The 27,877-nt window shown below is 37.5% G+C and overlaps 1 protein-coding gene across 2 annotated transcripts; it reads left to right on the forward strand.

The window, feature by feature from the left end:
- Positions 1-2,507: 2,507 nt before the first annotated feature.
- LOC132039916 (uncharacterized) lies at positions 2,508-26,041 on the forward strand. 2 transcript variants are annotated; one of them, XM_059430474.1, is made up of 9 exons: positions 2,508-2,761; positions 4,437-4,542; positions 4,980-5,161; positions 5,713-5,858; positions 9,249-9,340; positions 14,570-14,895; positions 16,165-16,231; positions 21,789-21,848; positions 25,545-26,041. In XM_059430474.1, the coding sequence occupies exons 1-9, from the start codon at positions 2,625-2,627 to the stop codon at positions 25,728-25,730; spliced, it is 1,302 nt and encodes a 433-aa protein (XP_059286457.1). In that variant the 5' UTR covers positions 2,508-2,624; the 3' UTR covers positions 25,731-26,041. The 2 variants fall into 2 exon arrangements, with proteins under 2 accessions (XP_059286457.1, XP_059286458.1); XM_059430475.1 differs by lacking the exon at positions 2,508-2,761 and adding an exon at positions 3,100-3,224.
- Positions 26,042-27,877: the final 1,836 nt, after the last annotated feature.

Raw genomic sequence — 27,877 nt, forward strand, 5'->3', positions numbered from 1 at the left:
ATTAATTTCTTATGACATAATATATAAATAGGCTCTCAAACTTGACCTCAGCTGGTAAGTATGCCCTTCAACTTTAGGTGTGCACAAGTAGGCACCTCAACTTGTATAAAGTTGAACACGTAAACACAAATGCTGACGTGAAACTGATGTGACATATAAATTTGGAGGTGTCTAGATGATCATTTTGTAAGTTGGAATGTTCAACTGATAAAGTGGAGACAAGTTAAAGTGTCTACTTGTGCACACTCAAAATTAGAAGGCATACTTGCTAGCTGAGGCCAAATTTGAAGGCCTATTTATGTATTATGCCATTTCTTACCACAGATCTTTCACTAATTGATAATAATAAATTTTTACCAGAAATCCATGCTAAATAATGATAAGTTTTGTATAAAAATACCAATAACAACGTCAAAAAGTACTAACAGCTGAACATCAATCCCAAAGTTGACGGATAAATATATTATCTATAAAAAATATTAGGCAGAATACATAAATAGGTTCTCAAACTTGGCCTCAGCTGACAAGTATGCCTCTAACTTTAGGTGTGCACAAGTAGGCATCTCGACTTGTATAAAGTTGAACAAATAAATATCAATGCTCACGTGGCACTGATGTGGCACCTCCAAAGTTTATGTGCCACGTTAGTTCCACGTCAACATTTGTGTTTAATTGTTCAACTTTATACAAGTTGAGATGCCTATTTGTGAACACCCAAAGTTGGAGGGCATACTTGCCGGTTGAGGCCAAATTTGAGGGCCTATTTATGTATTATGCCAAAATATTAGTAGTAACTTTAGCATTTGATATGATAAGTTGCAAAAACTCCTTATATTTAAATGAAAATTTTCTAACATATTATAAAGCCTCTCATTTTTGAGTTTACTTTGTAAATTTTAGAATTAATATACATCAGCTATTAGTTTATGCATTTAACAATAAACGATAAAATGATTTTCTATTACCAACTGAAATTTAAATAGAAGAAAATAAACTTAAAAATATTTCCTGCTTTTATTTATGTGCTGACTTATCGATCTCAAATAAAAAATATATTTATAATAGATCATAAAAATCAATCTCTCTCCGTTAAACTTGCTACTTCAGTTCTCACAACAACGAAATGTTAATGAGAAAGTGTGCTCTTAAATATAAATGTTTCCGCATACCGGGGGCGACTCAATATGATCGGTGGCCTAAAGTCAACTTTAATGGGAGATCTTTTTTTTTTCTGCTCAATATTTTTTTAAAAGAAATAATAACCTATAAATCTTTTATAGGTAAAAATTATGCCTCATCCTCTCTTCACTAGAGGTCTCGCGTTCGAGCCTTATAATAAAAAATATCTTGTTAAGAAGCATTTCCCTCTCTAATTGATCTTGCGTGTCTCGAAATTGAGCTAATCGGAAAATTCAATACATGTAGCCAACACGGAATGAAAAAAAAAAAAGAAAAAAAAAGAAAACGGGGCCTCGAAAATTTTGGGGCCTAAAGCCCCAGCTCTGGCCGGCCCTGCTTCATACTACCTCAAATGCAAATTAGAATAGTAAGAGCCCGTTTGGATTGGCTTATAAGTTGCTTATAAAAATTTGTTTTCAAATTTTTTTTGAGTGTTTTGGCTTGCCAAAACAAAAGTCATTTTGCGCATAAAATAAGCCCAAAAAATAATTAGGCCCGTTTGACTTAAATTATCTAAAGCGAACATTATAAGTTCGAAAACGAACATAAGATAAAAAAAAGTTAGCCTACCCCAAGTCCCCAACTTATTTTTTTTTGGCTTATAAGATGTTTTCAGCTTATAAGTTGCTTATTTTAAGCTCATTCAAACAAGCTCTAAAACATCGTCTTTCAATAGATCTTCACAATCAAAACAGCTTATAAGTTGCTTATTTTAAGCTCATTCAAACAGGCTCTAAAACATCGTCTTTCAATAGATCTTCACAATCATTTCTTTTTTCCGTGGTTTTAATTTTAGTTTTAGAAACATTGCTAAAGGAAAACAAAACAAAACAAACACGTCAAATATTAAAAGTTGAAAATAGTCAAGAAAATTGAATATTTTGGCGTAACCGAACAACAAAAAAGTAGTGGGTATTTACGAGGGTCATTCGCACAAATGGGTGTTCTTTAATTTTTGTCCCTCAAATTTATGATCTTTATTTTTTAATTTTCGGCATTTTTCACACTGCATAAGTTCATATTTCACGCAAAGATAAGTGTATATTTCGCATCATAAAATCCACAAGTTATGATGGACACGACAAAACTTTTAAAACTCAACATAAAATGGCCAAAAAGACATCAAACTCTACAAAAAACAAACACCCAAAAACACATCAAACTCTACAAAAATATAAATACGTTATTCAATTAAAAAAGGATAAAAGAACATTCGTCCAAAAAGCATAACTCTAATTTCTGAACACTACAATAAATTCTAAAAAATACTACACAATTAATGTCACATAGGTTTAATTCTAACGAAACTTATGCCTAGCAAAATAAAAATTCAGTTTCCAAAAATAAATATTACGGATTTATAGCAGGGGTAAATATTAAAAAACTGTTTGAAAACGCAGTCCAACTCTATTTGCTAGTTTGGGCGAGTGGGAGAAGAGGTGGTGATGTTAAGGTGCCCAACAACAACAGTAAGGAGTGTGAGAAATCTGATGGAAAATCATTGTCAGAGTCATGCCCAGCAAAAGGTGCATTTTCACTATAACCACACTGATTCTGCCAACTTCTCCAGATGGACTGCCAGGTAAATTCACTTCCACTTTTTTCTCCTTACTTTTTCAGAAAAAAAGAAAAAATTTGGTGTTTTTAAATATTGAACTCCCTGTTTCAATTTGTTTGTCTGATTTTGACTTGATATGAAATTTAATAAAGTAAAGTTACGACTTTTGAATCTTGTGTCTCTAAAGTTAAAAGATATATCCTTTAATCTTGGGTATTAAATATGCCACGTGGAAAGTTGAAACTAAAAGTGCCAAAAATGGAAAGACTAAAATGGCCTTTTAATTTTGTGCTCTTAAACATGTTACGTGAGAATGTTAGTTAGAAGTTGAAATTAAAGAGTTGACTGTAAAGGAAAGAAAAGAGGTATTCCTTTTTAAACGGACTAAAAAATAAAGTAAGACAAACAAATTGAAACAAATGGAGTAATTTGGTTCTGAAATGAAAATGTAATTGCTATTATTCACAGCAAGAGCGAGAATTGCGAGGTGGATTTTTTTTTTTTTTGATTTCTATGCTTTGAGTTGTATTCAAGATTGAATTTTAATAGTTCCATATTGGATTTTATTGCATTCAACTATGTGGGTTGTGTTTGATTCTTTGAGTGGATTTCTTTAATTGCTGCTTCAACTGTACTGCTATCATCGGCAGCCCTTTAAACTTGTCAGCAAATTTCATTTAGACACGCGAACTATGGCTTGTTTCAGTTGAGCACCTGAAGACATGATAAAATATTCCTACTAGACACGTGATTTAAAATTTGAAAAAAACTTTACACGTGTTCTTAAGTGTTTGTTAGGTAGTCAAACCACATAAAATATCTCACCTCCCTATATTACACATTAGTCTCAATTGGAACATGCCTCAGGTTTTACAACTTATTGAGGCTAGTGCGTATAATTAAAAGAAATGACATATTTTAAGTGGTTACTTATCTAATAATGGATATCTGAGAATACACGCAAAAGCTTTTCCAAAATTTGAATTGTAAGTGTCTTATAGGAAAACTTTATCATGTGTTCAGGTGCTTAATTGGAATAAGCCAATAAGCCGTAGTTCGAGTGTCTAAATGAAATTCACTAACAAGTTTACGGGGATGTGAATGTATTAACCCTAAAAAGTAAGTATGTACTGTGATGGGTATGCATATATAGTAGCGTACCAGAATTTTTTGTAAGCGGTATCCACATTTAATTGTTTAGAAAAGTTAATAAAATGGACAAACCTTAGAACAACGTTATATTTACGAAAAACTATTCTTGTATTAATTAAACTTAAGTCACATAGATTACTCATCTTGTTTTTATTTGTTATCTAAGTTGTGATGAAAATGAATGTTGGGTTGGCTGGTGTGTTTGATATTGTTTAAGTAGGGACTCGGCGGATCAAGCCTCGCTCAGAACCTAACTTTTTCGAAGATAAAATGGTGAGGCACTTAACTAAAATTAAAAGAATGCTCGAGACTCCCATACCAAGATTCGAACTCTTTGACTCAAAGTAGACAAGCCAGGTGATTTACCAGCGAGGCAGGGCGCTGTTTGTAACAAGCAATGCCATGTATTATTTCTGGTATTCTGTCGACAAAGGGGTATTGGATGAGACCTCTTAGCATAACGTGCGTCCGACCCTGTGTATATAGCTAGGGTTCAACCCTATGATCTATATGCAATTTAGCTAATGGCTTATATTTGATCTGATAGGGAATGTTACCAGTTCATGTATTCAAGGCCGTGGCACAAAGTTGTTGACTTTTATGCAGACATGGTGAAAGGCCACACTTCATTGTCAGGATTATTTGGAAAAGAGGTACACATTAGCAAGCTTTGCAGTTATGCATAAACTGGTTTTTTGTAACTCATTTGCTTTTGTATTTGCTTATTGTTGTACTGACAAGTTTTTTTGAATGGAGATACTGTGAAGAACTTTCTCAAGAGGATATAAACTAAGATTAATTTTCATAAAAATCTTCTCTAGATAAATTCATATACTTTGTGGGCGTGATATTATCAAAACAAGTGTTCTTTAAATCTTAAAACCTTCTACTCATTTGGTTCAAAATGTTTATCTTCCCTATGTAATATTTTTCTTTCTTTTAATTATAAATTTAAGTGCCATATCAAAAGCTTTTATTTTGTCATTTATTTCATTTGATGTACTTCTTATGCAAGTTTTCTTCTCAACAATATTTAGTGGTATAGTACATTTGTTATTTTTTGTAATTATCTTGAAAATTTCCACCACAGACACCTACTGACCATGAAGATGCTGAAATTCGAGAGGATCATGAGAAATCGGAGTTAGTTAGTTTTCCGGTTAAAGATAGAAGCGGTAGGTGGGCGAGAGCAAATTTTAAGATTGTCCTATCATATCATGGAGGTTCTTTTGATGGATGGCAGAAGCAGCCTGACCTGAATACTGTCCAAGGGTAAGTATTTTCTAACATAGCCATTCGTATCATGAATGAAGTGTCGTATGCTCTCAGTTACATAATAGTTGTGCATGATATTTTCAATGGTTAAATTCAAGTTGATGGATTTCTTATGACATCTTGAATGAACATTTCCATATTTTCAGTAGCTGACTTCATTATGCATTTGTTTGGTTATCTTAAGGAGACATGGATATGCTATACTCAACGTTGACAGCTGTTTTTCAAACTAGGTTCTTTTAGCAGATCCCTGCAGAGTTATAAAGAGGAATTGTTTAATGATAAAAAAGCATGCATGTAAAAACCATAGATCCTCATAGAAGACATGCTGTGAGAGAATCCCAGAAACAAGGTCATCCAGAAGCATACAGAGGTGGTGCTGGGTAGTTTATCTAATTGGATCATTGATAGTAGGTCCAAAGGGCAAGATTCTCATGCATGTCTATTCTCTTTTTAACGTGATAAGAGCTGATTCCATTTGAGAGAAAACCGATTGATAACTTCTGTTGGATATGATATTCATGTGTCTTGTACTCTGCTTTATTCAGATTAGTTGAGAGATCTCTCGGTGAGTTTGTCGATGAGAAGAAGGCTCAATTATTAAAAGATAAGAACTTACCATTAGAAGGATGCGCTTTAGTTGCTGGGCGTACAGACAAGGGCGTTTCAGCCTCTGAACAAGTTTGTTCTTTCTGTAAGTCACCTAGCTTGGTCTGCATCCTTTCAGTTATATGAATCATTTTCCAATATTCACCTTTTAATGATCACTGTTGTTAGAAGGCACGATTAAGCCCTGAAATTAGGTGCAGTGTGCGCTGGGCGCTTCTACTCGCTTCAGTTCTGCTTTTCTGCAGACATCAAGGCGCTTTGGTGAGAGTATCAGCGCCCATGAACTCCCTCTTGAACAGGGAGAATCTAAACAATAAATATAGCTCGCGAATCGACATATCAATGGTTAAAGAAACGTAATGGATGAATATGATAGTGATTTGGTTATTAAATCGGAATTGGAAACTTAAAACTTCAGCATTGCATTTTAAATTTCTTGTGTATGTTTATTCTTGTAGTTTTCTTGCATTGCAGTTATACTTTTTATTATTTCTTCATTTCTCCTTTCATCACTAAAGCACACACTTTGATCGCAGTACATGCCTAAAGCTCTAGCATATCTCGGCTCTATGAGTGGGATTTTCTCTTTTCTGGATTTCCCACCAATTCCTTAGATCTCTAGTCTTAGAGCTAGAGGAAGTGTTCTAACTAATCTAATTCAACGAAGGAGAAAGCGGAGTTATCTTTCCTCTGCTATCAATAATAAGGAATACCAGGCTGCCGTTAAGGTAGCTCACCCGGCTCAACAATGGAAATCCCTGTAGTTCAGTCACCTGCGGCTAATTCAATTCACTCTTCTTGAAGCTCTTGTGAAATGGTCTCTGTCCTTAGCTTTCCTTCCTTTCTTATGGTAACTAGGCCTGACAGCATCTTTGCTAGTCTTGTCAGACTAGGAACTCTATTAGCATTACAACACCAACAACAACATACCCAGTGTAATCCCACAAGTGGGGTCTGGGGAGGGTAACCCCTACCTCGTAGAGATAGAGAGAGGAGCTCTACTAGCATTGACTGTTGGGAATTACTTTATTTATGAAAGAAAGAATGACCTAGAGAGATAGAAGTAGTAGGAATCTGTCAAAGGGAAACTGGTTCATTTAGAAAATTCCGATACAAAGTAAGTGCGCACTAGCTGGTCGGTGTAAATGATAAAGGCTTAAGTCGCATTTCTATACTTTTCACCTTTGAAGATACCATTTCTTGATGTCTGTATGCTTTGTGCTTCATTTTTTTATGCTTCTTGTTTTTTGTTTGCTCCATCAAGGATATGATATTGACTTTGATTTAGCAATTAAGTATTTGTGAACTTTAAAAAGAATGCAGTTTACTGTCTTCTGGAGTTTAGATGGTGCAATCCCTTAATTTGTTAAGGGTCTAATTTAGTGTTTCACATTACCTTTTTCACCTACTTCAAATCAAGAAGGCCACTTGCCTGTTCATATGTTCTTTTTTAATCATTAAAAGGTCGTGTCATTGATAATTCAACAACTAGAAGGTGCTTTAGAATATGTACGAAGGAGCAACACTACAGACTATGCAAAGAGCTCAAAAAATTTACCATGGCTTCTGTCTCATACTGTCATTTGCAATAGCCATCTTACACAAAATAAATAAATATAGAGATTAACTTCAAAAACTCTAGCATTCCTTTCCGTCCAAATGGTCCATCAGACAGCTGAGGGATTGCGTTCCAAATTTTAATTTTTTTTCTTTCCATCCCTTTGATATACCAATCTTGCAACAAATCGTTTGTGTTCTCTGCATAGTCCAGTTGATGCTAACGTGTTCAACACGAGGTCCCAGATTTGCTTGGTAAATGAGCAGTAGATGAAGAGGTGATTGATGTCCTCATTTTGACTTTCACGCAAATAACATCTGCCACAAATGTTGATCCCCCTCTTCTGAAGATTCTCATCAGTTAGGCATGCTCCATGAGTGACTAAGCAAGTGAAGCAGTCTTCCTTCAATGGTGGCTTACTCATCCAAATACACTTCCAAAGCCAATGGGGGATGATGTCAATAAATCACTTAGAAGTTTGTACCAATTCGTGACTGAAAAGTTGCCTTTTGTGTCTCCTTTTCCACCTAAGGAATTCTCGTCTGTGAAGTTGCCTATTATATATTTTTTATCATGCTGCTGTTACTACTACTATTACTAAAAATACCCTCATAGACTATATAAGTTTGAATCTTTTTTAACTCTGAAATAACCCTCAGACGCAAATCTTCTTTTTGCATCTTGATCACATATAGACAGGTGATCTGTCCTTTCTCGCCTTTCCGTCATATTGCATGGTCAGGCTCTGAGAAAAAGTTCATCTGGTTAGGTCCCTACTAAACAGAATTCACATACTATGCAAAGGCTCTTTGACTACCTTTCCAAAAGTTTTTATTAAAAAAAAAAAAAAAAAAAAAAAAAAAAAATAAAATAAAATTAATTCCCAGTGCCCTTATGAGGTAGTGATGAGTTAAACTACTCGTATTGGCACCTGGTAAACTTATTTCATTCTGCTACTGGTGTTCCAAAGCTTTTCTTGAGTTCTAGAATCTACAAATGCCTTTTTCAACTCAAGAAATGCTTAAGCTATTTAGAGTTGGTATATCTAACTAAGTCGGAAGGAGGGTCTTGTGCAAAGAGCAACTCGAAAGTACTTTACTTCGGTTATAGTACTGAAAGATGAGACTTTAGGGCTGGTTCTGGAAAGGGATCAAAGAGAATGTAGTTCATTCAAGGCTCAGACCGAATTAGTTAGAAGCACCTCTTTCTGTTGATGTTTACTTGATGTGGTATTTCACTTTTTTCGCCCGTAAACCATAGGAAACATCCGCAGCATACATCTTCATTTGTTATGCTCCCTGCTCCCTTGCGAGTTGGAGAAAATTCAGCATCTCTCAGCCCATAGGATGACTATGCCAAATATTCCTCTTTTTAAGGGTGGTTTTATAAAACAACTGTGTGGATGGTTGATTCAAATGCCTACAAATTAAAGAACTAAAACAATAAGTTTGAGTAAATGACTAAAGCGGATTGACTCTTCATTGTTTCTCCTAAAAATTATATGTTGGACACAAAGCAAAAGATCTGAAGATATTCATGTCGAAAGATTTATCCAGATTGAAGGACACTGAAACCCAGTAAAATGCTGATTATTCTTTCTTTGGGGTCAACCTACAAAAAACTGTGGCTTAAATGCAGAATCCTACTAATTTAAAATGGCTAAAAAGTTAAAAACTTTTTTAACCAATAACGCATTGTTGTTCTATAAACTGTATCTTAGACTCGATTAAGAATAAGTTTTCAAATAATTTTCCATTGAAATGCTTATATACAGTTGACTATGGATGTCGTGGGTATATAACCTATCATAAAATCATGAGTACATTCAAATCCAAAAAGCTTGATGTTTAACTTGTGAATTTTTCTCCCTTCTCTGTTTTTTTCGAGATAAGAATATTGGTTCACTTTTATGTCTAGACACTTGGAGAAAGGATGTTAAGATTCAAGATGTAAAAGATGCCCTTGATAAGGCAGCACCAGGAAAGATCAGGGTAGTTTCTCTCACCAAGGTAACTGATTCTTTGGTTTATTGATTTTTCTAGCGTGAAGATACAGCTTGCTTTCTTGTCATCTGTTGGGGAAAATCTATTTTAATGTTTTCTGGTTAAATACAGCTGTTAGCATTTCTGTTTTCTTTTATTTGGTGAATGCCCACTAAGTCTTAAAAGTTGCTTTAAACCATACCTGGTCCAAAGTCATGTGGAAAGCCCATTCTGGCTAAATAGCTGTCTAAATCCCGTAGTTAACTGATTGAGCATCACGTAATCTAGGGGGTAAGAGTGAGCACAAAAGTACCTTCGCTATTTGTGCATGCTCTGACAAAAGTCTGATCAACAAGAAGAGTAGCCTTCAACTGCCACATTTATGGTGATGACAGCATTAACAACTGAGGAAGTGGAGTAAAGGGAATATTCCTCTTTTCAACTGTTGTCACCCTTGTCATATTGTTATCTCCATCCATGAAGAACAACGGAAAGCTGGGAAGAACATCCATATGATTTAACTTCTGTTGTGGGACAATTCTCACAATCTCCAAGATACCCATGGTTGTTCTACTAGGCTTTATGCTTTCTGAAATGAATTTTTGAGTTGAAGTTTCTTTGTCTTTGTTTTATCTCTTCTCGACAGCCTACATGATCTCTTCATCGCTGTAGTCTGTTAAATGGTGATTTTAGTCCTGGTTATGCATAAAGGGGGTTTCTTGGCTATCCATCTTTTCCCCTTTCACTAGTAGTTCAAATCAGTAACTTTCATTTGCAAAGCATGGTTCCAGTGTCATTTAACAGCCTGACACTCACATTCACAGCATGGTTCCGGTGTCATTTAACAGCCTGACACTCACATTCACCAATCTCCAATATGAGTATGATTGGCGTTGAAGAGTCCCAAATCGGATGAAAAAGGGATGGGTGGTTTCCATATATAATCTTGGGCAAGCATCCCTCATGAGCTAGCTTTTGAGGTTGAGTTAGGCCCAAGATTCATTTCTTTACAATTGGTAGGAATGGATTTTTCAATTTGTGAATAACTAATAGTTTTATTGCAATCATATGTGCTTTCTGCAGGTGAAATATTTTAAGCTCTTTTTCTCTCTCTAGCTCTTCACTGTTCAGATCCAGGTAACGGTCACTTTTCCGGCCACTTTTCCGGTCACGTTCAGGTAACGCCGGCGACCAGGTAACGCCGGCCACTTTTCCGGCCACTACAAGACCAGGTAACGCCATCCACTTTTCCGGCCAGATCTACTTTTCTTCTCTCTTCCCTTTTCTTCTTCTTCTCTTCTGCTTTTTCCCCTTTTTTACCTGCTTCTGGCACTGCCAGAACACCGCTGCTCCGTCGCCGGCGACCTTTTCCGGCCAATCCTCTCTTTCTCTCTCCGTTTTTTCTTCTTCTTTCCTTTCCCCCCTCTTCTCTTCTCCCTTTCAGGTCTTTGTGAACATTACTCCGGCAGTGAACAGTACCTCGACAGTGAACAGTAACTCCGACGTTGAACAGTGTTTTCCGGCGGCGAACAGGTTCAGTTCAACTGGAGTTGGTACCTCCGGTTGCCATATCCATTCTTTGTTCATACACTTGTAGTTACATTTTGCTGACTTTAGACCTTTGAATAATTTATTAGTTCATACTTGTTTTCATGGCTTTGGTTATTGATGGTAGACTAGGGTCATGTTCTCGTTCGGAGATGGGGGCGAGGGTTAGGAGGGGTAAGTGGGTTAAAGGAGCGTCTAGGCTGAGAATAGGTTCTTGAAACATTGGGACGTTAACGGGGAAGTCCATAGAGCTAGTTAAGATTCTTAAGAAGAGGAAGATTAATATAGCTTGTGTCCAAGAGACCAAATGGGTAGGTCGTAAAGCTAAGGAGGTAGACGGGTATAAGCTTTGGTTCTCTGGTAGGTCGAAGTATAGGAATGGGGTAGGCATTTTAGTAGATAGTGAATTAAGGGATCAGGTGGTAGAGGTTAGGAGAGTCACTGATAGGATGATGTCGATTAAGGTGGTCGTTGAAGGGCTCACTTTGAACATTATTAGTGCGTATGCGCCAAGCGTGCCGGGCTTAGGCGAGGAGGAGAAGAGGGCGCTTTGGGAGGATTTGGACGAGTTAGTGGGAGGCATACCGCCTACTGAGAAGCTATTCGTGGGTGGTGATTTCAATGGGCACATCGGGCCTATTTCGGGAGGTTATGATGATGTGCATGGAGGCTTTGGCTTCGGGGATAGGAATGGAGGAGGAGTCTCACTTTTGGATTTTGCAAGAGCTTTTGGGTTGGTGATAGCCAATTCGAGTTTCCCAAAGAAGGAAGAGCACTTGGTAACCTTCCGTAGTTCGGTGGCTAAGACTCAGATAGACTTTTTACTCCTTAGGAAGGATGATAAAGGTCTGTGCAAAGACCTGTAAGGTCATTCCGAGCGACGCCTTACAAAACCGACATAAGGCTTGGTGATGGATTTAGGGATCAAGATGACAAGGAAGAAGAGGGTCGTGGATGGCCGACCTAGGATCAGATGATGGGGAGTTTGACCACGACTAGTGCCTGCGATAGGAGAGAGAATTGAAGGATATGGGGCCTGGGATAGTAGTGGGGGTGCGACCAGTATGTGGGATAGGACGGCTAGTTGCATTAGGGTAATAGCAAGGGAGGTGTTGGGGTCTCGACAGGTAGTCGTGGTCGGCATTGAGGGGACTGGTGGTGGAATGGAGAAGTTCAAGGGAAGGTGGAAGCAAAGAAGGTGGCGTATGCGAAGTTGATAGAAAGCAAGGATGAGGTGGAGAAGTGGACGAATAGGGAACTTTATAAGATGGCGAGGAAGGAGGCGAAGTTGGCGGTTTCGACGGCAAAAATGGCAGCTTTTGAACGCCTTTATGCTGAACTAGAGGAGAAAGACGAGGATCAGAAATTGTTCAGGCTAGCCAAGGCGAGGGAGAGAAGGGCATGTGATGTGGATCCAGTGAAGGCATCGAGGACGAGCATGACAAAGTATTGGTAGAGGAGACTACATTAGACGAAGATGTCGGTCCATACTTCCACAAACTTCGAATGAAAAAGGGATAGATATTGTGTTAGTGAGATTTAGAACATACGGGGAGGCGTCACGATTTTGGGTATTGCAGAGTATTAAGGTTGAGGAGGTTAAGGGTGCCGTTCGTAGGATGCACAAGGAAGAGCGATCGGTTCCGACGAGATTCCGGGGAATTTTGGAAGAGCGCGGGCTTGGCGAGGTGTTTGGGAGGGTCGACTAGGTTGTTTAATGTCATCCTTAAGACGACAATGATGCCCGAAGAATGGAGGTCGAGTGTAATGATCCCTCTATACAAAGAACAAGGAGATATCCGGAGTTGCAACAACTAGAGGTATCAAGTCGCTAAGCCATACTATGAAAGTGTGGGGAAAGGTGGTCTATTTCGGAGAACCGGTTCGGATTCGTGCGGGACGCTCGACTACGGAGGCCGTCCCGTGCTGTGAGGAGACTGGTGGAGCGGTATGGGGACGGGAAGAGGGACTTGCACGCCAGTATTCATCGACTAGAAAAGGCTTACGACAAAGTTCCAAAAGATCTATGGAGATGCTTGGAGGCTAAAGGTGTACTGTGGCGTACATTAGGGTGATCGAGGACATGTATGAGGGAGCCAAAACTAGGGTAAGGACGGTAGGAGGAGACTCGAGCAACTTCTCGGTTGTGATGAGGGTTGCATTAAGGATCGGCTGCTTGAGTCCGTTTTTATTTGCCTTGGTGTTGGATGGATTGACGCGGCAAATTGCGAGGTGCCATGGTGTATGCTTTCGCGGATGACATAGTCCCGATCGACGAGACTCGTAGCGAGTTAATGCTTGGCTTCGGAGGGGTCGGAGACATACTCGAGTCTAAAGGGTTTAAGCCGAGTAGGACGAAGACGAAAGTACTTGGAGTGCAAGTTCGGTGAAGCACCTCGGGAGGCCGGTGTGGAAGTGAGGCTTGGTACCCGTGCCATCCGAGAAGAAAAGTAGTTTCAAGTATCTTGGGTCTATTATGCAAGGCAAAGGGAGATTGACGATGATGTCACACACATGTATCAAAGCGAGAGATGAAATGGAGGCTCGCTTCCGGAAAGCATGTGACAAGATGGTGCCACCACAACTTGGGGCAAGTTCTGGCTGCAGTGGTGGTTAGGCCGACTATGTTGTATGGGGCGGAGTGTTGGCCGCGAAGATCTCTCACGTTCGAAAAGATGAAAGTTCTTTAAAGAGATGAGGATGTTGAGATGGATGTGTGGCCACGCCGGAGTGACGGACTAGGAATGAGGCTATTCGGGACAAGGTGGGAGTGGCCTCGGTGGAAGACAAGATGCGGGAAGCGGAGACCGAGATGGTTTGGGCATGTGAAGAGGAGAGACATAGATGCCCCCGCCAAGTGCGGAGGTGTGAGAGGTTGGCCATGGATGGTTTCGAAAGAGAGTAGGGGTAGGGCCGGGGCGAAGACGGGGAGAGGTGATTAGACAGAAATGGCGCAGCTTCACAGCCTTGCCGAGGACATGACCTTAGATAGGAGGGTTTGGAGGACCCAAATTAGGGTAGAAGGCTAGTAGATAGTCTCGTTATCCTTCCTTATTAGTAGTCGCATTATCGTAGTGTAATTTCTTGTGCTTTGATTTCTGCTATTATCTGTTATTTCCTATACTTTGATTATCCTATTTTATCTGTGTCACTTTCGTTATTTTCATTTCCATATCGCTTTGAATTTCTTAGCCTTATCTGACCTCTTTTTATGCTTTTTATTGAGCCGAGGGTCTTTCGAAAACAGCCGTCCTACCTTGGTAGGAGTAAGGTCTGCGTACACTCTACCCTCCCCAGACTCCACGTTGTGGGATTTCACTGGGTTGTTGTTGTTGTTGTTGGGCATACTCCACACGTGCATATTTCGGAAAGTTTGGTTAGAGAGAATCAGTATGTTTGAACGAAAAGAAACATCTGCCTTCTTGGTAAAATCAAGATGTCTTTACTTGTTGAATTTATGAGTAGGATGGCTTTTGGAAATCATGTTGATAGCAATTTTCGGTTGTTAAGACTCCCTGCACAGTCAAAGGGATTCACTCCATCTTTTTGTACACAAAAAATGCCTACTTGTTGCTACAGAGATCGATAGAATTTTTGCTTTACTTATTAAAAGAGGGCGTACTATCATCTGCACGTTGTTGGTTTCCTCCTTTTTTCTTGTTTATCTGCGAATTAGATGTAACAACAAATAATTTTTTTTTGCAATAGGTATCCCGGGAATTTCACCCCAACTTCTCAGCAAAATGGAGACACTATCTGTATATATTCCCTATTGATGATGTATTAAACGAAAAGCAAGGTGGTCAAATCTGGATCAACGGTTGCACTGATGTTCATCAACAGAATCAATGTGGTAAAAGTGCTGTTGACGAAAGTAATGGAAATGTAATCGATGATGACAATGACGAGCTGATGCATGGAAATAAACCAACCAAGTTTGAAATAAACAAGGTTAACCGGCTTTTAGGTCAGCTTGAAGGAAAGCTTTTATCTTACAAAATGTTTGCACGAGATCTTAAAGCTTCAAGGAACACGTAAGTATTCATATTCCCATTATGGTTCTTTAGCAATGTTCTTTATCCCATTTTGCACTAAATCACAGATGATGTTAAATTCTATTAATCTTTAAACCCTGTAGGCTGTAAGTTAGACATCTAAATCTCTCATTCTAGAGTTTAATGAATGACTAGTATTACTAAGATTTTTGTGGATGGGCTGCTCAAGTTTTTGATCTTTTGAGTAGCTACCTTAACATTGCTAGCTCCTATTTGAGTATATTCATGTATGATACACTCTTGAGTTTCATCCCTATCTTAGCTTATTGGTGACTCCATGTCATTCCCTAAGAATAGTCATATAGGCAACTTTTGTGATTTCTTTAGCTTTCAATGTTTCATGTTTATTTTCATGGTGTTGGATGACATATATCCTTTTGGGTTTTAGTTCTTTTACAATACTATTTCTTAGATATATTTCCTAATTTTAACTTGAAAAAGATTTTGCTATTCTACAGAAGGTTTAATAATCATTGTGTTTCTTTCTTGATACAGTTGAAACAGAGGGAATAACACAAATATTATCATGCACGTAGGCATTGTAGTATTATTTTTCTGATGTCATCATTCTCATCATCTTCATCTTCATTATTGCTAATAAAACCGTTAATAATATTTGAAATTATTGCTACTGCTATTAGTAACACTAATGCTATTGTTATTGGAGTTGTTATCATGGTTATATTTACAATTTGCGATGACCCCTTTTTTGGAGAAGGAATAATAACTTAATTAAAAAAGACCCAAAAGGTGTCACAAGATGATTATGATGACCGTTATCATCAAAAAGTGCAGAAGAGAACTACAACTGATCTTAGTTAATCGAAAAAAGGAGAAAAAAAGGATCTACAACTTATCTTTATTACTTTTGGTTGAATATGGATAATGAATACAATTGCTTGTTCTTGTAATTTGCGTATGACATCTATTTTGCCCATATTCCTTGTTTCATAGATTACATTGCTTAAGAGAAGTTCGTTCTGTTCAATTATGATAAAGGATCTCCAATTGAATTATTCAGACAAGAGGCACCATCTAAGTTAAATCATTTTAGCTTTGGATCATTGATTATGTCCCTAGAAAAGTAAAATAAACTTACTGAAGAAAGAAAAGAAAAATGTAATTTCATGATTTTCCAGCACCAAGCCATAGAAGGAGCATGCTCAGCTATAAAGTTAGATTTCACATTGTATTCATCCTTGATGGTAGACTGATCACCAGTTTTTTGTATCTTTATGAATGTTACAGGGGTCCACCAACAGAGTGTTTTGTCTTCCATGCTAGAGCTATTGAAACTTCAATACCATGTGCAAAGGTATCAAACTGTTACTTCTAAGCCTGTTGGTTTTGCTGTTTCAAATTGCGGATTTCCACATGCTCCATGCTGATAACACGTGTCTTCATATGAAGATCCATGTTCCTTCATCTGAATACAACAACATACCCAGTGAAATCCCACAAAGTGGGGTCTGGGGAGAGTAGAGTGTACGCAGACCTTACCCCTACCTTGGGAGGTAGAGAGGCTGTTTACTTCTAGAAATTCCTTTATTGTACTGTGGTTGTTTAGGGATGCGGTGAATATGTTTTTTCTCGACAAGGTAAGTTTTGTTAATAAATGTACCAAGAAGGTACAGTTACAGCAGACCAACAACTTCCAAAAGCCTAACAACTAAATATTACCTGTCTCCTCTAAACAATCTTACTTTTCCAAGTATTCCAGAACACTCCTTTTACACCAAAAAAAATAAAATAAAATACAATTTTGAAAGACATCTATTTTTAATCTTGGATGCATGCTGTCTTATCCCTTCAAAGCAAAAAAAAAAAAAAAAAAAAACAATTACCCCTATCTCGGAAGATAGACATCTATTTTTAATCAAATGAAACTAAAGGATAAGTCAAAATGCTGTCTTATCCACAACCACAGATTAAGATAATCGAAAAGTACAAATCTTGTAGCAAGAAACAAAGGACAATCTCTCCAAACCATATTGTCCATAAAACACATAGGGGATTGTTCTCCACATTGACTGCTGATTTTTTGCTATTTTATTATGTTGCCATGTCTCCAGTAAACTCTTTACATTTGGTGGAAAAACCCACTTAATACCATACATATTAAGGAATAGTTCACAACGGTGTCTTGCCATTTTGCAATGAATGAGGAGGTGATTGACTGATTCTAACTCTTCTTCACACTTATATCATCTGTTACTTGAAATAATGCCTCTTTTGTTGATTATCCTGGGTTGAAAAGCTCTCTTTGCTAGTACCCACCCAAAACATGCTACTTTGACAGGTGCTTTTGACTTCTATTATTGCTTTCCGACCAATCTGATTTATACATGCTACATCTGTAACAGAGTATAACCTCAGGTAACTGTGCATCACCTGAGCTAATTCATCTACTTCCCAGTCATTGAGGCCCCTTATAAAGATCAGCTGCCAACCATTACTTGAGTGAAAATCTGTTAGCTTCCCATTCTTATTAGTGGATCATCTATATAAAATTTGAAATTTTGATATGAAACTTCCATTTTCCAGCCATACATGAGACCAGAATTGGATATTATTACCATTCCCTAGCTTAAGCTTTACAAACTGACTGTATTTACTCCATAGACTAGTGATAGTGCTCCAAACTCCACCCCCCCACAGGGACTCCAAAAACCCTTCCTGCCATATTTGACATCTATGAGTTGTTTCCATAATCTATGCTTTCATCATTATACCTCCAAAAGCCATTTAAATAATAGTCTTTTGTTATGAAACTCTAAATTCCTTACTCCCAAGGAAGCTTCTCTATCTTACAACCCATAATGTCTGCCAGATCACCAATGCTATGTTCTGCATTAATGCTGAACACTGTACTCTAGCCAGGTTCACCTTTAATATTGACACAAGTTCAAAAGCTAATAGAACTCTTCTGATATGTAACAGTTGCATCTTTCTCAGCTTCTCACAAAATCAGAGTATCATCGCATAAAGTAGTATATTTGAGACTGTAAGTTCTTCGCTCTCGCTTTTTCTACATTTTATCCCTCTAATCCATCCCAAATATTCTGCTTTTTGAAGCATTCTGCTTAGTTTTCCATCATCAACAAGAACATATAAAGAGGCAAGGGATCCCCTGCCTTGACCCCTGTGAGACTTAAATATCCCTGAGGACTTCCACTGATCAGAGCTGAGCAGTTAAATATGGATATGCAATATTTTATCTACCCAATCCATCTATCACCAAAATTCATTTGGTTCATGAGGTACAGTAAACATGACCAATTAACATGGTCAAATGCCTTCTCCAAATCTAATTTGCTGGCCACACCTTTAATCTTCCTCTTGAATAGGTATTCCAAGCATTCATTAAATGCCATAGCAACATCAACAGTCTGCCAGCCTTTCACAAGGACATGCTGATTATCTGATGCCAGCTTTTCAGTAGCCCTTTTCAGTCTTTTTGAAACTGGTAACATTGTATTTCTCAGCATTAAGGGTATGTTGGCCACCTCCAAAAAGTGAGTAACCAAAAGAAAGGAAAAAGACTTACAGAAAACCTAGTAAATCTACAATCTGATCTGTTTCCTCTATACAACGTTGTTTACACCAAAAAAGTAAGATACAACACAATTCCATTTAACTTTCTGGATAGAATTGGATCTATCTTCAAAACATCTCCCATTTCTTTCTCTCCACACAGTCCACCATATGCAGGCTGGTATTATCCTCCACCACCTTTTCTGACTTTTGCTCCTTCCCCTTCTAATCCAGCAACTGAACAGATCTGAAGTGTGCTCTGGCATGATCCATCTTGTATTAGAATGTTTAAGAAAGATTTCCCAAAGATGGGCAGTGAACTCACAATGAAGAAACAGATGTTTGTTAGTTTCCCCTGTTTTGTTGCAGAGAAAACATCTAGGTACTAATTGCATCCCTTTCTTTTGTAAAACTTCTTGAGTAAGACAGGCTCTCTTTACCACTAGCCATGTGAAACATTTCACCTTGGTAGGTACCAAGGTTTTCCAGATGGAATTCCATTGATATTGTGGCCTTCCAGCTCCACCTTGCATCTCTATCTTGTATGCACTGTTGACTGTGAAACAACCATCCTTGCTATGCTTCCATATAATCTTATCAGGTTCTGTTGTGATACCGCTGGAGCCTCCTAGTTTTCCAAGTAATGATGCCACCCTCTCCACTTCCCAGTCATTTAGCAGCCTTCTAAAAGAAAGGTCCCACCCCTGGGGTGTCCAACATTCACACACTCTTGCTTTGGGATTATTACAAATAATGAACAGATCTGGGAATGATTCCATTAGAGGAGTTTGGTCAATCCATCCTTCTTTCCAGAATTTAATCTTGACCCCATTACCCACCTTAACTTTCAGATTTGCTTCCATCAATGGCCACAAATCCCTGATAGTTCTCCGCACTCCAACCCCAAAGGGTTCAGTGACTGTTTCTGTGCACCAAGGACTAAGTTCACCAAATTTAGCCATGATCACTTCCTTCCATAGGGCATTTCCCTCTCCATTATATCTCCATAGCCACTTCATCATAAGACTATTGTTTTATAGTCTTAGATTTCTGATTCCCAATCCACCCCTTGCTTTCCTAAGTATTACTTTATCCCATTCCACCAAACTGTAACCCTTTCCTTCTTTGCAACCTTGCCATAGAAATTTTCTCCTTAGCTTGTCTAAATTTTTCACTACTGCTGAAGGAATAGGAAATAAGGACATCACATATGGAGGGAGAGAATCTAGTACGGAGTTAATCAAGGTTAATCTTTAATCAAGGTTAATCTTCCCCCAAGTGACAAATATTGTGCTTTCCACCTTGCAAGCTTCTTCTCAGTTTTCTCCACTATACCATCCCAGATCTCCAGTGCCTTATGCTTATTACCCAGTGGCATACCTAGATAAGTTGAAGGCAAATTCTCCACTCTGCACCTTAATATGCTTGCCAGATCTTGAATATGAGGGACTTCTTTGATAGGGAATAGACTGCTTTTCCCCCAGTTGATCCTCAAACCTGCTACAGCTTCAAAAACTATCAACATCAATCTGATATAGCAGATCTGTTCAGCCTTTGGTTCATAAAAATAACAGTGTCATCAGCATATAATAAGTGACAGATCTCCATTTCCTCCCCAGCTCTACCACCAATTTGAAATCCCCTGATCCATCTATTATGTATTCCAATTCTCATCATGCTGTCAAATCCTTCCATTGCTAGAATAAAAAGGAAAGGAGATAGAGGGTCACCCTGTCTCAAACCCCTCTCAGATGGAAAAAACCCCACGGGTTCTCCATTTACAAGAATAGAAAACCTGACAGTTTTAATACAAAACTCAATCCAGTTCAGCCATTTGCTACCAAACCCCATCTGCCTGAGAGTGTTTAATAAGAATTTCCAATTTACATGGTCATAGGCTTTCTGAATATCAAGTTTGCACATAACACCAGGTTCCACTCCCTTCATTCTTGAATCAATACATTCACTAGCTATGAGTGCAGCATCCATAATTTGTCTCCCTTTTATAAAACAATAGCCCTTTTCAGTCTTTCAGCCATCAACTGTAGTTATTTTGTAAAAACTACCCAATAAGCTAATTGGCCTGAAGTCTTTCACCTCCACTGCCCGTTTTTTCTTAGGGATAAGAGCAATGAAAATTGAAGTAATGCTCCTGATGAAAGTGCTGTTCTGGTAGACCCAGTCCACTGCCCTCCAAACATCTTCCCAACTATACTCCAACAACAACGTACATGCCCAGTGTAATCCCACAAGCGGGGTCTGGGGAAGGTAGGATGTACATAGACCTTACCTCTACCTTTGTGAGGTAGAGAGGCTGTTTCTGATAGACCCTCGGCTCAAAAGAAAGGTATCCGACGCAGGATTGAAAGAAAGTAGACAGCAAAATAGCAAGATGCAAACAAATGCAACAACAGATAGTACTATATCGAAGAATAAGTGACTGATAACTGAATACTAAAAGTAAAAGAGGAGAATAAGTAATGCACTACAGGTAGCCACCCCCCTCCCCCCACACACCCACCCCACCAAACCAAAAAAAGCTACCTAGTACCCTTCTACCTGAATCCTCGACCTCCATACCTTTCTATCTAAGGTCATGTCCTCAACTGAAGCTGTGCCATGTCCTGTCTAATCACTCCCCTACTATACTCCAGTATTTCTAGAAAAAGAACATGTTAAAGCCAAATGGTCCTGGTGTGTTTGTCTTCCTTGAATAATTAAATAACCCTTTCCACCTCCTCTATTGAAAAATGTCTGTACTCGTTACTTTTCCTCATCTGATAATTTTTCAAGCTCCTCTTCCTCCCACAGTAGTTTCTAGCTTTCAAATTATGAGAATGGTTTCTCCGAGAAGCTAAACTATATGTTCTTTAATGAACTTCTCATCTTCCTCCAGGTCTCCCTCTATCACCATTTTATCAATATTATTAAACAAATCTTTTTTTAGATTGTTTATTGTTTTATACACCTTGTATGCTGGGATTTCCCTTTATATCGACAAACTGTTAATTTCATCAATCAGTCTAAAATTTTGTCAATTCTACATCATAAAAATATCTTAACTGGTTTCAATGTGATATTAGTAATTACACACTGATTAGAGATGGAAATTAGTTTAAGAATTACTTCTTTAAGATAATCTTTTCTTCATTTCTGATCCTGTTCTTTTTCTTCCTTTTGCCATAATAGACCCTATCTGTGCTTTGTTTTTGCTGCTTAATTGTCTGCTGAAGATGTTGGATTCAAAGTGCTTTAGATATCTGATCTGATAGTTGTGCAGTTAAATTGCCATTAAATATATTCATTGACTTAGAGTCCTATTTGTATTGAAATTGTAGGACGGGAGTCATCTAAAGACGATGTGCATTGAGTTAGTTGCTAACCGTTTCTTGCGGAAGGTATGGTCGTATTCTATAAATTTTCTTTATGTTCCCTCACACTCGCCACATTTAAACTCCAAAGTCAAGGTTACACTTATAATCGGATGTTGAGCTATGTTTGTCCCATATGGATTGCATTATGAATTGAAAAAGGGCTTTACAAAGTTTTTCTCCTCCATCTGTTGTTATTTTAGATGGTTAGATTCTTTCACAATTATCTATTCACACCCTAGTCTATGTAATCTTTCACAATTATCTATTCACACCCTAGTCTATGTAACACAGCAGGTACTTTTCTCTTTCCTTCTTTAGGAGTGATTGAAAGAGTTTATGCAATACGGTAAAATATCCCGCTACTTTTACTCCATTGAAAGAAGGAACGTTACCCTTGTCTATATCTAATACTTCCCTTCCTATTATGGCTGGATATAGTATTTGGTTAGAACCACACACAAACCTCGGTCTGAGATATTACTACTATATATAAGTGAAGATAGTGAATTTTTGTCCTCACATCCTCACAACACTAATAAGATGCACACATGTGGCTTCTCTTATTGACTTTCCTTGCATATTTTCATTTTTCATTTTTTGCTCTCATTCATTTTTTTTTGAGACCTCTCCACATGGATTTTGATAATACCAACTTTTTGTAGTCCTCAAATGAATTTATTTTATCTCTTTACCCCTAATTGAAATTTTTATGACTTTGTGAATCCTCAAACATTTTGGTAAATTTTGAGAATTTTAGGGACTTTTTTATGCCACTAAAAATAATGATGTCATGGAAAAGATTATAGTGGACCCCACAAAGCATACTCATATATATATTTGAGTCTTTTGAGGAAATATTATTAAACTTGTTTTAAAATATATTTTTCCTTAAGAATTTATTAAAGACACGTAAAGAATTATCCTGCCATTCAAATTCTATCTTAATGTAGGCTTAATAATTGAATTAAAATATTATTCTTTTAATACTATTTAGGATTGTTGATGTTGTTTTCTAATTATCATTTGCTATTTTCAATTTTTATTCGTCTGGTTAGACGTAAAGTTGTTTTATTTTCTCCTGTAATTTTGTAATTTTATGTTGTACATTCTGGAAAGCTAAGTAATTAACAAAGATTTCACTTAAGGTAGAATTAAGTTTAAAATTAAAGTAATAAATAAATATAAACTTATATTAATGTTAAATACTTTTAAAATGTAAATTATTGTCCTTTCGTTTCAATCGAAAAATGAACTTTGAAGTACAATAATAATTAATCAAATTTTACATGCGCACACTTTTAACATAAACCTTATCTAATACTGTAATATCTTTTGGTAAAAAATAAGTTAGCCAATATGGGTTCAATTCGAAGAATCAAATGAAATTAATATAACATATGAAAAGCTCAATTTGGATCATCGGAGACTTTAATCTCAAAAGATTTAAGTAAAATATAAATTAGAAGAGCTTTCTATTGTTTGATTTTTTTTTTTTTTTTTTTAAAAGAATCTAATACAACTAAGAAAAATGTTTTCCTTTCATATACGTTTTTGTACTTTGAAATTTTAGAAGTCTTTTAAAAAATTAATGTTACAAAAATAAAGAAGCAAGAGCAGAAAAAATTTAAAAAATATCTACAAATTAAATTTTTAACGTCGGTTTAGCACGGGCCAAATGACACTAGTGTATATATATATATATATATATAGAGAGAGAGAGAGAGAGAGAGAGAGTGTGTATATACACTATATGTATATATATGTATGTATGCATATTATACTAAGTTCTCATACACTGGCACAAAATATTGGTGGGTGCAGTCGTTTTTCGCATCTATTGATTTAAATTTTTAGATCAGCCTCTACTTCCTATAACACTTGCTCTTTGCACTACAAGTCTACACAACCAACAATATAGTGTAAGATTCATGCTTAGAAGCACATACACGAAAAGTGAAATAGTATATGCATTATCAAATAGATACCCAAGTCAAAAAGTAAAACGATGTACCAAAAAGATGTAGAGGAAACAGAACAGTTGGTAGAATTATTAGGATCTCTGTAAGTATTTCTTTCTTTGTTTTTCTTTTGAAGGTCCCCAGCATATCCATAATGCTGAAGAATACAAATTACCATTTTACACCCCCACCCCCACCCCCCCCCCCCAAAAAAAAAAAAAAAAAAAAAAAAATTTAAGACAAGGAAAGGATGTGAGTGCCTAACCAAAACCTTAGACAATGAGTAGAGTGACCCAAGACCTTTAGAAACCCTTTTGTAAGTCCTTACACAACCTATATGGGACAACACTATGACTTAACACCCTTCAGCATGTGTAATTCAATTTTGGCTTCATACTTGAGCTTTAATGGGTGCCAAAGATTAGCTCTTATACCCTATGAAAGAATGTAAACTTCCAACCAAAACCTTAAGGCAATGGGTGCAGTGGCCCAACGCCTTTATTAACCCTTTTGAAAAGCCTTGCACAATCGATGTGCCACATCAATATAAACTAAACTGAGACAATTATTTGAAACAAGATGTAAGATAGAGAAAGGTGTTTGCCACTTCAGTTACTCTTATGAAGAAGTTGCCACATATATCATGCTTTAATGTTCCGTTCTTTCTTTGTCATACCTGATGTTAGTCTATTTTAACTGAATAATTGTATAACAGTAATGGGCATCAGATGGTAACACTAAGTGCCCATGTTATTATGATCTATGCTAATCCAAAACATCTTCCAAGACAAGCCTGAATGATATGCACGATTATTAAGACCTAAGAAAGGAAAATTGGTCCTTTTTGTGTTGCCATTCCTGATTGCGATCTCATCTTTGCCTTGGACAAGGTCTTTAGCCTTTGTTCCTTGGACAAGGTCTTTAGCCTTTGTTTTTAATATTAGATACATGATCCCAAAGAGATAAGTCAAATAAAGAGTTCCCTATTTTTGAAGCATGATGTCTATTTTGTTCTATCATTTGTTGATGTATTTAAAAGAAATAAAAAACAAAGATGCATCAACTTGTTTTTCACCTTTTTCCTTTCCAATTCCTGAGGGCATCTATCTCAGGCCAATGAATAATAAGGAAGTTACTGAATGAAAGAAAACGGAAAAGGAAGCTATACAACACTTATACTTACCTTAAAAGGATATCTGAGCCCTTCCTGCTTTCTTCCTTGGTAACTGCCTCACCCAATTTCAGCCAAGAGCAGCTTATAATCCCCACTAATTTATAAATAATTGACGTAATAAAGATGGACCTTCATTTTTTCAAGTCGCTGCTTGCTAGACATCTACTTCGAAGGGCCAATGGAGAAAAGTATCGTGAGGTCGAATTATATTAAGCCTTGCATGTAGATTTCTCTTGCTGACTGTTGCACAAATTAACTTTGGTAAATTTGGAAACTGGGCATTTCATCATGACCGATGAGGCAGCCATGAAAGTTATCTTATGGTGAGAATATAAGGTTAAGATCTTCATGTCGCTTCCTGACAATTTCAGATCTTTGGTAGTGTAGTTCCTGCTGTCTGACTTGTTCTCACGAGGTATCAATAATGATCAACTATTACATGACAGTTCATTGAAAAGACAAGAGTTTGATTCTATCTAAATCCACAGAGAGAGAGAGAGAGAGAGAGAGAGCCTGATTCCATAGGAACCTTGGATTCACGTCCTTCAAACTGTTGCAGCATTCATAATGACTTGCTATGCTATGCAGATGGTTCGTGTTCTTGTGGCAACTGCAATTAGGGAAGCTGCTGCTGGAGCTGATGATGATGCCTTGCTGAAGCTGATGGATGCCACCTGCAGGCGCGCTACTGCTCCACCTGCTCCACCCGATGGTCTTTGCCTGGTCGACGTAGGCTATACAGATTATGATATAAGTCACTGCCTAATTCCTTAAAGCGACGAAACAGACATTGTCAATTTACAAGCATTTATCTTTCTCAAAAGGGAAATTGTAAAATGAGATGAGGAGCCTGCCAACAAATAGCATCTTTCTTCTTTCTCGAGTCTCCATTCTTATTGTAATACAGCTGTTTTAGCTTGGGAACTTCGGATAGTTGCATCAAGCCTCAACCAAAACAGAGACCATCATTCATTTATATTAGAGTTCCGAGTTCCTGTAGTTTATTCTTTTGTACTGTTGTCTTTATAGGTTGGGTTTAATCTCCACTTCAGTGTTTGAAAGTCATTGATTTCGTTTCAATGGTTTGTTTCAAAGTCCAAAATTAGTTGCAATTTTTAACCGAGGGAGTTTTTGGATTGTACATTTGCAAATTTTCCTACATCAAATATATGCTTTGCCACTTTTTTCACTTCTACAACCAGAAAAGAGGGAAAAAATGGATAGTGACACAGAACTTGTTATGGATGTAAAATAACTGCATGGGATCACACTTTGTTTACCAAGATTTCCGAGAAAGTTAAAAAGCTCTTGTCTGTTTCCATATGAAAATAGAATGCAACTTTTACAGAGTTTAAGTAAACCAAGTCAGATTCTTTTTATTGAGCTGATTCCTTGTTGAAACCAAAACATAGTATTACCAACGAAAAGTGGTTCTAGAATTGAAGAAAGAAATGAAGCAAGTAATGACTAAAAATTTCATACAACCTCAAACTCATTAAAGATTACAAGAATGCTTCATAACTTAGAAGGAAAAATAGAGAGCAATGACTTGGTTAGTGGAGGTCACTTACATTTTCACTATTACATACAACAACATCAACATACTCAGTGTAATCTCACAAGTGGGATCTGGAGAAGGTAGTGCGTTCGCAGACCTTACTCCTACATTGGGAGGTAGAGAGGCAGTTTCCGTTAAACCCTCGACTCAAGAAAAAACAATTCAAATTAGATAAGTACTAAAGATAGCATGACAAAGCGTTCTGAAAAAAAAAGAGGACAGTAACAACATTAAAATAATATGCTAATTGAAGTGCAAGAAACAATAGATGTTAACAAAAATCTAAGACAAGAAGCTACAAGCGTAATACTATGATTGCTAGTACGGAAAGATAAGCTAGACAACCACCAATTACTTACTAGCCTTCTACCCTAATCCGTGTCCTCCATAGCCTCCTATCTAAGGTCATGTCCTCAGTAAGTTGTAGCTGCGCCATGTCCTGTCTATTCACCTCTCAAATACTTTTTTGACCTACTCCTACCTCTCCTGAAACCATCCATAACCAACTTCTCACACCTCTACCTGGGGCATCCGTGCATCTCCTCTTCACATGTGCAAACCATCTCTGCCTCGCTTTCTACATCTTGTCTCCCACCTTGAGCACTCCCACCTTATCTTAATTTCTAATCCTATCTCTCCTAGTAAGCCCACATATCTATATCATCACCCTCATCTCCGCAACTTTTATCTTTTGAACGTGCGAGTTCTTGACTGGCCAACAGTTCGCCCCATACAACATAGTTGGTCAAATCACCACTTTGTAGAACTTGCCTTTAAGTTTTGGTGGAACCTTCTTATCACACAAGACTCCAGATGTAATCTCTATTTCATCCACCATGCACTAATACGATGTGTCCCCCTGCCTTGGATAATAGACCCAAGATATTTGACACTTTCTTTCTTATGGATGGCTTGAGTATCAAGCTTCACTTCCACTCCAGCCTCATGCCTTTCGTCACTGAACTTGCATTCTAAGTATTCTGTCTAGGTTCGCTCAACTTGAACCCTTTAGACTCCGAAGTTTGTCTCCAAACCTCTAGCTTAGCGTTAGCTCCGTCGCGAGTCTCGTCAATTAGAATTATGTCATCTGCAAATAACAAACACCATGGCACCTCAACTTGGATTTTTCATGTCAATTTAACCATCACCAAGACAAATAAAAACAGGCTAAGAGCTGATCCCTAGTGCAACCCCATCACAACTGGAAAGTGTTCAGAATCTCCTCCAACTGTCTTTATCCGTGTCTTAGCTCTATCATACATGTCCTTAATCACCCTAGCTAGTGTACACCACAGGTACACCTCTAGCCTCCAAGCATTACTGTAAAACCTCCCTTGGGACTTTATCGTATGCCTTCTCTAAG

This window comes from Lycium ferocissimum, chromosome 12 (assembly GCF_029784015.1).
Source record: "Lycium ferocissimum isolate CSIRO_LF1 chromosome 12, AGI_CSIRO_Lferr_CH_V1, whole genome shotgun sequence".
NCBI classification, from domain to species: Eukaryota; Viridiplantae; Streptophyta; class Magnoliopsida; order Solanales; family Solanaceae; genus Lycium; species Lycium ferocissimum.

Coding starts and splice junctions, on each gene's coding strand:
- LOC132039916 (XM_059430474.1), top strand. CDS start 2,625: ATGTTAAGGTGCCCAACAACAACAGTAAGGAGTGTGAGAAATCTGATG. Junction 5,859..9,248: donor TGAACAAGTTTGTTCTTTCT/GTAAGTCACCTA, acceptor TTTTATGTCTAG/ACACTTGGAGAAAGGATGTT. Junction 9,341..14,569: donor GGGTAGTTTCTCTCACCAAG/GTAACTGATTCT, acceptor TTTTTGCAATAG/GTATCCCGGGAATTTCACCC.